The sequence below is a fragment of the Taudactylus pleione genome, unplaced genomic scaffold (genome assembly GCF_031769625.1).
Source record: "Taudactylus pleione unplaced genomic scaffold, aTauple2 ptg000609l, whole genome shotgun sequence".
In the NCBI taxonomy this organism is placed as follows: Eukaryota; Metazoa; Chordata; class Amphibia; order Anura; family Myobatrachidae; genus Taudactylus; species Taudactylus pleione.
Window position 1 is genome coordinate 9,105,892 of NW_028285011.1, and position 14,564 is coordinate 9,120,455.

Below are 14,564 nucleotides of genomic sequence, written 5' to 3' on the forward strand. Positions count from 1 at the left end.
TATAAAACAGCAGATAAAGCTGTGGTTTTGTCACAGCGAAACGCGTCAGTATGTGGTTGTGATAGCCTCCACCACCTCATCTTTAACAAGGAGTGCGAATTATAAATCCTATACGTACCTCTTCTGTTGTACCAGCATATCGCGATACCTTTGACCAGGGGACCGGATGTATGCGGAAGCTTGCCAGCACTGCTAATTAAGACCCCTCAATATTTGGACATTGGACTTGGTAATTATCTGGCTTGGATTACACAGTATCTGAGCACCACTTTTATTGGATATAAAACGCCTCCCAGGACATACAGAATAGGATTTTGGGGTGGATTGGTTGGTGTTTTAATGAATGAATTTATTGCACATGTGTTTTATAATTTTATTTATTAAACATACTATTGCTATGAGATTGCAATTTTAGCGCTGTATTTTTGTTGTTAGAAGCTGATTGAATGGTACTTTATCTGTTTGATACATCTCCCACTATATGTACAGTCACTCTGTACATTTTGAGACTATAAATTCACTGTGTCTTACAGTGCATGCAGAAAGTATTCACAGCGCTTCACTTTTTCCACATTTTGTTATGTTACAGCCTTATTCCAAAATGGAAGCCACTCCTTTGATATCTTGGCTGTGTGCTTAGGGTCGTTGTCCTGCTGAAAGATGAACCGTAGCCCAGTACATGTGTGCCTAAATGTTTCCTTTACATTGTCATTTGTCATTTTATCCATGCCATTTTGGCTAAACCCTTGATATCATCATACTGTGCAACTTAATGACCAGACACATTTTACCATTTATGATGTGTGCTGGTTAGACAAACATTTTTTAATTATTATTTATATTAGTGTAAAGGCTAAAAAAAATGTCTTAAACAGAAAAAATTTAAAAGGTAAGTAAGGGTGTTAAATGTAAAAAAATAGCAGTTTTCCATGATTGCACTTAAGGTTATGTTCAAGCTATTAGGGAGCTCTAGAAAGTCATTCTTCAAGGTGTTCCCCATAATTTGTACCATTTATTGTTATACTTAACTGTGTAATTTTCTGAAGTTTAGAGACAGTTTTTTTCTTTTCTTATATTATCTTTAGTACACTGTCTCCAAGTAGTCAGTATGTCCTCATACCTTGAAATTATGGATTCACATAACGCAAGCTGCATGGTGCAACTTACACCATCTGCCACAGGTAGCGATTCCCATCATTTTGCGTCTTATTCGAATCGTAGGATTAGCATTTTGTCACAAAGGATAAAGTGACAGAATAAGCATAATTATGCATGGAGTGAGGCATGACCGTCTCACTTGTATCAGAACTCAGTCTTTTGCCTTTATACCCAGATTACTGAATGAGGCGCACACAGCGTCAGTGTATCTTGTATTGTGCTTTTGTCACATTCCTGATGTAAATAAGATGCATATTTTGTGTGAAGGTCTCTGGCGGAACGCTCGGTGTGGATTTGAGTATAGGTCTATGTGAACACATCTGTACAAATATATTTTCACTGTGACATACCAACTGCAGTTACAGCTTAAACAACCAGTTTTCTTTTCACATTTACTAGGAGAGCTTTTCTGGGGCTTCTCAGAGCCAGTAACTCGCTCACTCCTCTGCAGGGAACACATGTGATCATTGGTGAACTCACACATCCTATATACACTGCATGGTGTTACACTGAAACTGTGCAGAAATTCTGAAACAGTCGGCAACCATCTTTCTGGAGTCCAGTTGGCAGCTGACATTCCTATGTACCATGGTTTCAAAGGCCAACAAAATAAGGCTGCATGAGTTCAATACAACACAAGAATTTGACAATATTATAGCTGGTAATTTACCAAGTTGTGCTGTTATCATTTCAATCATATTTGCAAGGTGCAGCATTAAAAATAAAGCTGAAACTACGATCACTCAAAAAATAAATGATTGCTGTACACTGGGCATTGTCACATGACTAGAGCCATTTTAACGGAGTTTGCAAACCATCGAAATGAGCAACAATGGTGCACCGCCAGTGACAGTCCATGCTTCTGAGTGGAGGAGGGCTGGATATGCTAAGCAAGTCATAATGAAGATATATTTAAATCCAAACTGTAATGTTAAAGTGCCTGTCAGGTGGCAGATTTATCCATGGCTCTGGTAGCAGAACTAATGCGGGTCATACATCTAAGGCTTGATTTCTCATTCTGCCAACACCAATTTGTCGACATGATCGGCTTCCATTGGGTAAACTCAACATGTTACAAATCCGACTTTTCATTCTATTTTCAGGTCGGATGATTGTCCAACATGTTTCATTACTCCGATTCCGAAAATTGGAAACACAGCCTAGTGGTTGCTGTATACAATGTACATAACGCAGAGATAAATGTCTGAGTAATCCGATAATCTGGTGAGATTTTGAAAAGTGTGCAGAACGATAGAGGAAAATGTGACACCAACCATATTTAGCGTTCCCGCTAGGCTGTTTTAGCGGGGCCCCGTGACCTGTCTGATTTCAAAAGGACAGAATGCACCCTGCCCTGTTGGCGCTTTGCTAAAACATGCCGGGTACAGTCCCCACCAGCGGGTGGTAAAAATTGCAGTGCATGGCATTTATTCCCAGAGAGGGGATAGCTTGGGGGTAGCACAGCAAGCAAACCCCCCTTTTCGGGGGAGGAGGGGCACGCTACAGTGCCCTTTCTATGATCCGGCACCGGACCAAGAATGAAAGCTACATATTACCTCCATAGTTTGCAAGTAGGTCATTAGAAACTGGCCTGGTTATTATACATCACCTTTATCTCTGTGTGTATCCCATTATGGTCAGGCAAAGTACCTGGTACCCGCTACTCTCCTGTATTCAGGAGGGTTTCACTTGTGTAGATAATTATTCTGTTTTCTTACGAAATTATGCAAAATGTCTACAAACATTTATAGGCATAATTTATTTTTATTTTCACCTTACTATACAAACTACGAGAATGAGAGCAGTTTGGAAAAAATAAAAATGTACTTTTTGTTAGAAAAAAACCCCACAATGAAGCTATAATACAGCAAAGATTCTCCAGCTGCCAAAGCTTTACTCCAGCATACATACAGCAGGTTAACGTTTCTTCCATGTAAACTTCCTGCGAGCACCTTCCTGGCCAGGTTTCTTCCGTTCCTTTACACGTGGATCTACAGTGAGCAGCCCAGCTGAAAGAAACCATTCTCAGAATAAGGCCTAGATAACTGAGCCCTTCTCACATTATACAATGCATTAAATATGGAAAAAGAGAATAGAAATATGAAAAACTTACCCTTACTATTAAAATAGTATGTCTATAGATCGGTTAACCACAATGTTGTATTACCCTTTATTACTTTTAAGAAGTCTTTTGAATACTTTCGCTTTCTGTTACAGCCAAATGAGTATGACTTATTGTAAATAAAATAATAAAAATCCTCATCATCTGCCACTGAAAATCATTCATTTGAAATGCTCACAATGCCAAAATTCAGGCTCCCACTTACATTCTACCAACCGTACTATAATTACAATTGTATTTGAATGTCCTAAAAATAGTACACCATGTGCAACTTGTATAAAGTAAAATAGTACGGACAAACGTGCAAAACAAAGTTCAACAAAAAGTTCCACATTTTAAAATCTGTAATGTTGTTATTTATACTGCCCACCAAATATGCACTTCCAACAGTGCTTCTTTTCTGTTCATAGATGCTGTGGAATGGGTATGTAATGCCGGCTGTCGGGATGCCTCCTGTCACAATACCGACAGTGGCATCCCGATGGTTGGTATCCCGACAGAGGTCAGGTAAGTATACTTACTCACCCCCTAACCCTCCCTTCTTGTAGCCTAACCCTAACCCTCCCCACCCCGTACCCTCCCAGTTAGTGCCTAAACCTAAGTTTCTCCCCTTCGTGCCTAAACCTAACCCTACCCCTTAGTGCCTGACCCTAACCCCCCCCTAGGGGTGCCTAACCCTAACCTCCCCACCCCCCAAAACCTAACGCTAACCCCGCTAACTTACCTAAACCTAACCACACACCCCCAGTAGCTAACAATAAGGGCACTCCTGCCCTCCTGGATTCTGGCGTCGGCATTAAGATAGGCATCAGTATTTCAACACCTATCTCATGATTCCTGCATCGGGATTGAGACCATGCTGTATGCCCACTATACCATGGGAGTCACCCAATTACTATAACTATGCTATATAACTATGGGGGGAGATGTAGCAAACATTTTATAGAGTGGACCATTGGAGAAGTTGCCTATAGCACCCAATCAACCTCTACCTATCATAATATAGGATGTACTTGATAAAGGCTAGCTGGAAGCTGATTGGTTGCTATGAGCAACTTCCCCACTCTTTAGAAGGCTTGATAGTCGCTTACTAACTTTTGGAATCTCCTCATTCTTTATTTACCATACTGGAAAATGGCCAACATATCGGACAACGGGTACATATTAGACGATCTAGTGCCCAACCATCCGATATGTTGGCCCCTGCCCATCCCGCTGCATGGGGTCGTCAGTCACATCGTCAGGTTGGGCTGCATGTAGGGCAGACCTGACAATGCGGCTGACAACCACGAGAGCGAGCACCGTCCGACATAGACTGTACACACTTAGCAATATTTTGAACGATTTTCCCGTTCCGACGAATCGGAACGGCAAATCGCCAAAATTGGAAAGTGTGTACCCAGCTTTACCTGAAATAAGGGGAAGTTGTTCCCCTGAAATGACTACATGTTTGCACTTTAAATCCAGAAGGAGTTCCATTTTTGGAGCTTAGCGGTAATCTTACACTTGTAATTAGGCAGCTGAGGCGTTATTCATATGACTCCATCTGAAGGCTATGGCTGTCCAATTTCAAGTAGCACATTTTATTTTATATAAGCACCTGACCCTCACCTTGTCTCATAGCCTCTATTTCATTCTCAGAGACAAAACTGAGCAATGCTCTTGATATGGCCAAACGAATGGCCCCAGCCTGTGCCGATCTTCCTCCTCCAGTAACGGTACATTCTACATCGTGCATTAGAAGTCTGTCAAGGAACTGAAATGGGAACATAAGCTGCTCTCTAGAAAAAAAGAAAAACAGTCATGCCACAAATGTATAGTTTATTTAGCACCTCCTGACAACCCACACTTCTTACACACCATTGCAATTTCTATATACACTATCGCAAATCTGACATATGGATGTTGGCAATATTATTTAAGCAATACTTTTTACTCTTTTTTAATCAAGTAGAATTCCTATCTGTACAATGCTTTGTGCATGATAGTGATATAAAATAACACAATTTTCCTATAATTGTATATATCAGGCATGCATTAGCCAGTTATGGAGGAACTGCACACATCAATGCTGAAGCATAAGCCTAGCCCATCCAGCCCTAGTACAATAGTTGATAATGCATGAGAATATTTAAGCTGGATTTTGGTAGTATTTCCACTGCTTCCCAATAGGGGGTGCTGCAGAGACACATATGGACAGTACAATGCATGTTTTGCCACAGCAGCTGGTTGGTTTTAAAAAAAAAAAAAAAATCTATGGAAATCAAACAGAAAAAACAGTGTCTGCTTTACCAAACAAGACCTAGATTACTACACAAAGTCTGAAATCACACAGTCTATGGACAAGTGAAAAATAAACCACTTTATTGTACAGACATAGAAAATCTGTATGTATCTCTGCTGTTGGCCCTCTTCAGGAACCATTGCATACCGGAAAGAATAGTTGTCTGTGTACAGAGAGCATTATCTTACGTTTGAGACAAAAGGTTTTTTTTTTTTTTTTTAAGTTATAATTTTGGTTATTGTTTAAAAATAAACAAATAACCTTTTACAGTCTGCCTGACAGTGGTGGTTTAATTCAGTTCTTTAAATCTATTCCCAGAGTTTAGGCCCAAGTAAGGGTAACACATTCCTTATTGTACCTGTCTTGAAGTACTGAGAAATAATCCAAATAATCATCTCCATTTATGGTGATTTTTCCTTTTCCTTTGTCCCGTACTACAACCGTCGCCTCTGCTGTTTTCCTATTGCCTTTTGATGATAAGAGTACATGTCAGAAAGAATTGCCTTGAGAGTAACATTTTACTATAGGTTATTAATATTATCATCCTCTATTTATAGGGTGCCACTGGGAACGTGGACAGGAGAAAGCCTGAATACTTGAGGGCTTAGATAAGTGATTCCCAACCTCGGTTCTCAAGGCACACTAACAGTCCTGGCTTTAGTGATATCCATGATTGTGCACAGATGGTTAAATCAAAATAACTGAGGTACTAATTAAGTCACTTGTGCTCAAGTATGGCAATCGGTAAAACCTGGACTGTTAGTGTTCCTTGAGGACTGTGGTTGGGAACCCCTGGCTTAGATACACAAGTATATATCTGTTATCAAGGAGCCCCACTCACCAAATGGAGAACAGAGCTCTGACTTGACTTATGGTGCGTGCACACGTAGTGATATAAATGAGCGTTTTGAAAGACATCGTTAATTTTTTTGGCCCCTACCAACTCACCATCGACCAGCGATGCGTGGCCATGTATGGACGATAGCGATATCGTCCATCAGTCGTGCATGCAGGTCAACTTGCTCGATATCGAGCAGGTTACTATAGGCGGGTCGCTATAGTAGTCGGTGAGTTGGTGTGCTGGATGATCGATATCGAGATCGATAGCCGGTTTACATCAGTTGCCTGGCACTGTACATATGCTATGGTCTACTGGCCTTCAGCAATCAGATAAAGAAAGCCCTATGGAAATTATATAATTTATATATTTTTATAATGTAAAAAGAATAGCCATGTAGCATTGAATGTAACGGCTAACCCACCCTCAACTTAAGGCATAAGAGGGACAGACTGGGTGTGGTTACCTTCCCCTGAGCTGAATGCTATCCCATGCTCATCATACTGCAGAGGACTAGCCACGTGTTTCTTGGACTGGACTTCAAGATTTTTGCAATACTTCAGGACAAAGTCCTCCTCGATGCTGCTGTTTGGCAGGCTCACCAAGCGTTCCATCATTTGTATAAAATACAGGTACTGCAGGCAAACAAAAGCTCATTAGGAGGTGTCAGTGTAATTGCCTGTGCTATAGTCCCAGGCTTAAGCTTGGCAAAGCAGGACTCACTGACATTCCTATCAGATTGACACTTTGGCATATGGATGTTCATTTTCCAACAGTGTGAAACAATATATTTATATGCTCCACAGAATCCCCCTGTCCCTGCTTTGCAGATAACAATGAATCAAGGCAGTTTTAAGCTACTCCTTTGTAACTGAAGAGATCTTGTCACCAAACCGCTGCAAATTATATCAGCCTTCAAGCATTTCTTTCCATGGCCAGCTGATTAAATTTGCATTTTCTTTTCGCACTTTTTACAAATGGTGTTTATGAAGTCTTCCCACATCTAAGACCTTATTAGACCTAATATCTTTGAAGGGCTACCTCACTAGATGTTTATTATTTTCAGCATTAAAGGTGATTTTTTTTTGGCTGCCAAGATATTAATACTAAACAATTAACCACCTTACCGAAAGGCAGAAATCTACGATTACATTTATGAAGAGTCGCTTACAGACGTTAAAGTGTAGTCATATTGGTGGTTATGTAATAGGTTCTGAGATTATGGATCCAGAGTGATTTAGCCGCTAAATTTAAAGTGGCAATCAGTTATAAGCCTGATTTTGCCTTTTAACTGATTGCAGCTTTAAATTTAGCTGCAAACTCGACCAAATCAATCCGGTTCCATAATCTCAGAACATATTACATTGTTGTCATGTGGCAGGAGACGATCAATTCCCTAGAACCCAGTGACATCATTCTCAGTATTATTTATTTAGGCCAACATTACATTGCACAAGGATGTTCCCCTGTATAACTCCCCTCCACGTGTCATACTACCGAATGTTGTCAACGATGAACAGACAGACATTCATTCAGTTTCTTACTACAAGCATACTCAACTACAGTAATTGGAATATGAAACATTCCACATATGTAAGAAAATTATAAATAGATTAAAAGTAAATTAGTTCAATGTATGTAGTCTGTGTTCATAGCCCACCCATACAGCCAACATGGGGGGTCCTAGAAATCAGTGAATTGTATGTAACAGAGTAACACACACACTTTCCCTGCCATATTTAGCACACTGTATTTATAAAGTATATTTGTAGCATTATGCTACGTCAGGGCATCTATGATTTGTGTTTGCGATAACAAAATGTTCTTGGTTTACTGTAGAAAGCATCTAACTTCAATGGCTGGCCACCTAAATCCCTCTCCCCCCTATCATTTTTACACTGGGAAATAATGTGCAGCAGTTCCCAGCATTAGGGTATAACTTGTGTGCGGTCCAAAATAACCACAGGCGATGAGTCAATACGGATCCATAATGAAAATAGAATTATAGAATGACTCTGCAAATGGCTAATGTGACACAACAGGTATATTTAATATTGCCTGACAGGATATTCATGGTGTATATTTTCCTCTACAAAATAGATAATGAAGTCATTTATAATAAGCACTTCACTGGGCAGTTATTGCTATTCTTTTTTCCTGTTCTTTAATAAGTGATTAGAAAATAAACATCTCTGTATAGTAATGCCAGACAAGATGTGCTCTGGGAACGCTCACTAGGACAGCAGCACTTTAACCCTTTGTGCACAATAACTGCACTTACAATAAAGTTAGACACCAGTCACATCGTTTCATTACCAATATTGGGCCTCATTTAGAGTTTGATGAAAATCCAGCTCAAGGGGGGGAAGCTGCATGGCTCTGCGTGTAGAATATAGGTACTGCTCAGCCTTATTTTACAATGCAGTTTGGTAATGAGCCAAGATATCACTATCCAGCATCAGTAAATTTGGCAGCTCACTTTACAACCACCCCACAAATGGTTTTGCCATACTTCTCTACTATCCCGAATGTCCAACCTTCAAAGTCCGCCCACTTCTCTGGAGACGTGGGCAGTCCAGGGGCTTAATAACTTGATGATTCACCATGAATCGTGCAATTGTGGCCCTCAGCTGCACACAGGGTGGGGCAGGGCCACTACGACGCGATTCACAGCACTGCTCGCCCTTCATATGGACCACCTGGACAGTCTCCTCCAGCATCTCCCAGGCAAAAAGTTGGCAAGTATAGGATTTGCTGCAGTGCAAACTACCATCTCCTACTGGATTTAACCTAACTGTAATTAATTCCAAGTGGCTATAAAACATTCACCAACTTTGGCACCTTGCATTTCCTTACATTCAGGACTTACAGTTGAATTATTGGGTAAGAGTTACCACTGATGAACACAATATATTCTGTAATGTCAAAAAAAAAAAAAAGAAAAAGAAAAACTAAAGCTTTTTCTTATTTAAAATAATAAACAGACAATTACACAGCATGCACCAAGATACACCCTGGTGTAATAACTTGTCTTCTGAGGTCACATATTCAATGGGCTCAAATCACGTGTGTACAAATAAAGTATTTATTGCTTTGTATAAAAAACATGTCAATGAGAAGCCCCACTGTAGTACATTGCCATACAAGAACATCAGTAGGATCAAAGAGCCTTCAAAGCAAATATGAGAAAAGGTTAGTGCAAAAACATCAGGGTAAGGATGTAACAAGAATTACATTTTTACTATCCCCTAAAGCATATTAAGTAAATCATCTGCAAATACTGAACCACTGTGGGCCACACATTTCTAGTTATACATATCCCTGGGTTACATGAACTGGATTTCTATGGGCGGGATGTACTAAAGGGGGAAATGCAGTCAAAACTCCAGTTTTCTGAGTTTTGAACGCAATTCCATATGGGATACATTCCGGAACTTGGACCCGGTGGGTGATGACCTCTTTAAATGGCGTTACCCAATAGAAGCCTGTGGGCTTCTTACCACAATTCCTCTTGAGAGGGATCCCTCCCAGCACCGCCCATGGCATGTGTCCTTCTGGGTCATACACCAGGAAGTCCCTGAGTTTATCGCATGGGACAGCTCTTATCGGGATAGCGGCCCTTTGTGATTTTCTATGTACATACCGGCAGTATTATTGCCATTATCTACCTGATAAGTGACGGAATGTACAGCATTGCGGATGTGATTATAAGTACATCCCGCCCCAAATGTTAAGAGCATTCAGATAATACACAATGATACCTGTCCTGTAAAATAACCATGTCAAGGTAAATGTATGTATACTCCTATACATCTTGCTTGTCATCTGTAAGTTAGCAGTTGTCTATTAGAGTAAAGTAAAGATGGATGCTGCCTTTGTGCTATACACATGGTAGAAAACAGTGTGTCTTCAAAAACAAGAATACATCTAAAGAAGCAATCTAATTATTTAAATTATTCAAAATACCCTCCAAAATGAAAATTATATTTTATGGTTAATGATAATTATCCATTGTACCAAACGTCCCTTTGATAATCAACACACAGAATATTTGACTTATTTCTTATAAAAGCAGATATTACTTACATCTTGGTCAGACAATTTTTCTACTAACAAGTTCTCCAATTCCTCCTTAATCAACCACCTTCTGCCAGATAGGCTTCTGTACAAAACAAACGTTTGCACAGCATTACGCATTCTCTTAATTATTCCGGCAATTAGAGACGCATCACCTGATATCACTAATATTGGCATCCGTGGCTTGATGATAAACCAAAACACTGTAGAAAATCACAATTTTAACGGCTTCCTATAAATAGCATCTTTATATGAGAAAAGTAGTTCAGCTTCAGTGACCTAAGAAGCATAATGAAGTGACAGTGTGGTAAACTATATGTTGAATTTCGGGACTACTGACATAAATAGAGAGAGTATGGTAATTCAATCCTATGCTGAGTCCTAAACAAGGTACAGCCAATCAAAAGATGACCTATGCCAGGAAAGATACATAGAAAATCAGCAGTTACTGCAGCAAAGCGCCCTTCATCTCCTGTGTAAATAGACTGCGTAGTACCCCTAACACTGGGATAGAGTGGAGGAATAGTCTGCCCATCTCAGATAAAATACCATTTCCCTGTCCTCCACTGATAGCTCAAACACAAGCTACATGGAGTCCTACAGTATTAAATATAATACTGTAATGGTGCCCAGGTCACCCGGACATAACACTGGCCTCATCAGCTTGCATGCTATACCAAGGAGTACACAGAATTTGTGTAATGTGCTGAGCATTTTTAATAAGGATGTTACTACATTTATAAATGTGTGGTAATAAAAGCCGAGCATCACTGAGTGAAAACTACAAACATGGCTGAACTGCAACCCAAATGCTCGCTGTGTATATGCAGTTGTGGTTGACAGTAAAACTTGTCTAGGATGTGTTTGCTTAAAGATTTGTATTTTGAATGAAAACTTACATCTTTGGTGTTTCATTTTCTGAGCTTAAGCCTTTACTCCGATGTTCATCATCATACGCACGAATGGACAGATATTTCCCATAAAACTCCTATAAAAAAGTAACAGAATTAGAAATAGGCTATGGTAACATAGTATTCATGTTTACACCTATCGGGACATTACACTTGGGTCTAGTGCTCCTTGTTTGGACATAGTAGGGAAAGAGGGAACAGATTTGACAGCATGGTGTAGACTTTTCATCTTAACCCAAAACCTATGTGTAATAGTTGCTTGATCTACTCTATAGCAGCTTGTATCCAGTCCTTTCCTCTTGTGCAGCTTTTCGACAGTGTCCATCAGGTGGGGATACCTAGGGCTTGTCTACAATCAAAAAGTCAATAAGCTCTCTGTAGGCCCCGGAAGTTAGACACCATTGTGTCGATCACTGTAAAATGCTACTTAAAGCATTTTCCAAGCAGTGGCAATACAACTGAAAACATGATCCAATGGTGTCCAAGTACTGGGGTCTTTATGTAGCTTGTCGACATTTAGACTGTTGACAACGCAACAGCATCCCCCATCAGGTACAGGCCACCTCCACCACAGTGTCAGCTTGAAAAGCTATTTTTGCTACTCAGTTCAAACCCATTGCCATAATTTCTGTAACGTGGAGGAATCATTATAGCCAGCGCAAACAAAGATCCAAAAAGCTGCAGGAGAGATTAAGTAGGTACTCCAAGTTATAAAGAATGTTGTAATTGTAAGTTTTTGTTGAAAGACAGAGGATCCTTTATGTATCTTTCTCAGGAAGCTAGGGCGTGGGCTCCTCACCAACTCCTGATAGATCTAGTGAGATAAACAGTACTAGAGAACCGAGGTGAAGGAGGGATGTTAGTAATGAAAGCTGGGACAGCTGTATATGGGTTAGGTACAGGATCCCGACAGTGGCATACCGACAGGCAGAATCCAGACACATTTCTGTAAGTATCATCACCCTTACACTCCCAGCTAACCCACACCTCCAGCAGCCTAACCCTAACCCTCCCGTCCCGCAGCCTAAAGGCGGGTATCCACTTATAGATATACAAGCGAGAACACGATTACAACATTGCAATCGTGCGTTTGTATATCTAGCGATGTGCCTAGACTGAACGTTCACTCGTTCAGGCAAGGCACATCCCTCATCCCCGCACATGCTGAACCTGACGAGATCGTCAGGTTGACCAGCATGTATGGGCGATGTCGGAAGCGACCACGCGCATTGCTGGTCGCTTCCGACCAAAACATGCCCGATGCATGCACGATTTGCAAGCGATTGCACGATAACGACGTCGTTATCATGCAATCGCTTGGTTAAATCGCTAAGTGGATACCCCCCTTAACACCAACCCTCCACCTCATGCCTAACCCTAAGCCCATGGAGCACTGAGCATTTATGCCCACTGATGAAGTTGGCATATGCACACAGCCTTCTCTCTACTAGAGTTTCCTACCAATCTCTGGAAGAAAGTAGAGGCCAGCATGTCTAATTTACCCCACATCCACTATAGCTGAGAGGCTCTTTTTCGCTGCTTATTTAGGGATGGATGCGAATGTTTCTCTGCAGGGGTTTGTGCAGACTGCAACGTCTTGAAGGAAAACAAAGTTGCATTTCCACATTACAAGGAAAACATAAAACACAATCATCTACTCCTCTGATTACATCTGGGTCCCTTAATGGAAGTAGCAGCAAAACAATCATAAAAGTTCAGTTTACACTGACACAAGGGCTTATGAGCTCTTACAGCCACACTGGCAAAGGGTGGGAGTTGCCGTTTCCATAGCGGTAAAATACAGTTAATGGCACCGCACATCACGGCACACTCTCAGCCCAAATTCAAGCATATGCCGGTAATTAGACTGACCCCACAGTCTGTAAGAGAGATACTGTCTGACACATAAGGGTCTATTCAGCAATAGTGACGATGTACCCCGAAAATTATTGAGGAATTTTTTTTTTTCTTTTTATCAATTATTACTTTTATTTCAGGTATTCAGCAATTTTTTATGCAGGGACAGCGGCAGCGGTAACACACTACCTGTGTGTTGTTTTCAGGATTCCGAAAACAATACCCTCTGTTCCTTCTTCTGCGCATGCTCAGCGATGCGTTTGCGAACAGTCTCCATCCCTGCTTTGTGGTGACCGCCTCCAAATACAACCTGTCCAAATTGATTGACATGTGTACACAGGCTTTATATTAGTCTGTATACATTTATATTTATGTGCTATTTATATTTGAAATTTCTATGATAGTTTTAAATATAAAAGCACATAAATATAAATGTATACAGACTAATATAAAGCCTGTGTACACATGTCAATCAATTAAGGCAGTTTTGACAGGTTGGAGGAGATGTACTTACCCTCGGAGGTCACAGCAAAGCAGGGATGGAGACTGGGCGGAGTTACAAGATCCTGCAGGGACTTATGGGAAAATTTCCCTTGTCCCTACAGTTTTCGGGATAATTCTGAGATGGTGTTATATAAAGTAAGGATTCTAAGTAATTTAATGCTTTTTGCTTTGCTGAATAGCAAAAAGCGTAAAAGCACTGTAGAGAGCAATGGCTGATCCCTACAGTGCGGTACTCTGTGAGAGATGAAAATGAATGAAGATAATTGTGTTATCTTCTCCATCAACCCATTGCTTAATAGTGGACTTAAAAAATGCGGAAATTATAGTTTCTGCATTTTTTATGCAAAAAAAAATTGCTGAATAGACCCCATAGTCAGGGAGAAAGTGCGAGAGAGACTTCCCGACACAGCCAAGTAGAGGGAGGGATAGAGAGAAAAACTGTTTGATACAGTCAGTCAATGAGTGAGAAAGACACTACCCAACACAGAGAGAAGGAGGGAGGGAGGGATAGGGAGAGAGACTGACTGACTCCCGGACACAGTCAGGGAGTGATAGAAACTGCCCAACATAGCAAATCTGAGAGAATGCCCAACACAGAGCAAAATAGATCTCCCAGTGTGTGAGAGACGGCCTAGCACAGAGAGAAAGACTGCCCAACACACAGGAAAAGACTGCTAGAGAGCGAAAGACCCCCAACATACAAGGAAAGATAGATTGCCCAACACACAGTCAGGGAGCATTAGAAGCCAGCCCAACTCAGCATTTACTTAGTAACGGGGAACATTTTTCCCAGAACAGACTGCTGTTTTTTCC

General features: G+C 40.7%; 1 protein-coding gene across 1 annotated transcript in view; it reads right to left on the reverse strand.

Annotated features, from left to right (window-relative positions):
- Nucleotides 1–2,912: 2,912 nt before the first annotated feature.
- MRPS9 (mitochondrial ribosomal protein S9) overlaps nucleotides 2,913–14,564 on the reverse strand; it is an 89,732-nt gene continuing 78,080 nt past the window's right edge. Inside the window, exons 6-11 of the mRNA XM_088454165.1 lie at nucleotides 11,379–11,467; nucleotides 10,489–10,564; nucleotides 6,869–7,037; nucleotides 5,923–6,031; nucleotides 4,892–5,061; nucleotides 2,913–3,167 (exon numbers count right to left, since the gene is read on the reverse strand). Coding sequence (XP_088310291.1) covers nucleotides 3,076–3,167; nucleotides 4,892–5,061; nucleotides 5,923–6,031; nucleotides 6,869–7,037; nucleotides 10,489–10,564; nucleotides 11,379–11,467 — 705 coding nt within the window. The 3' untranslated portion in view covers nucleotides 2,913–3,075. The remainder of the gene's footprint in view (nucleotides 3,168–4,891; nucleotides 5,062–5,922; nucleotides 6,032–6,868; nucleotides 7,038–10,488; nucleotides 10,565–11,378; nucleotides 11,468–14,564) is intronic.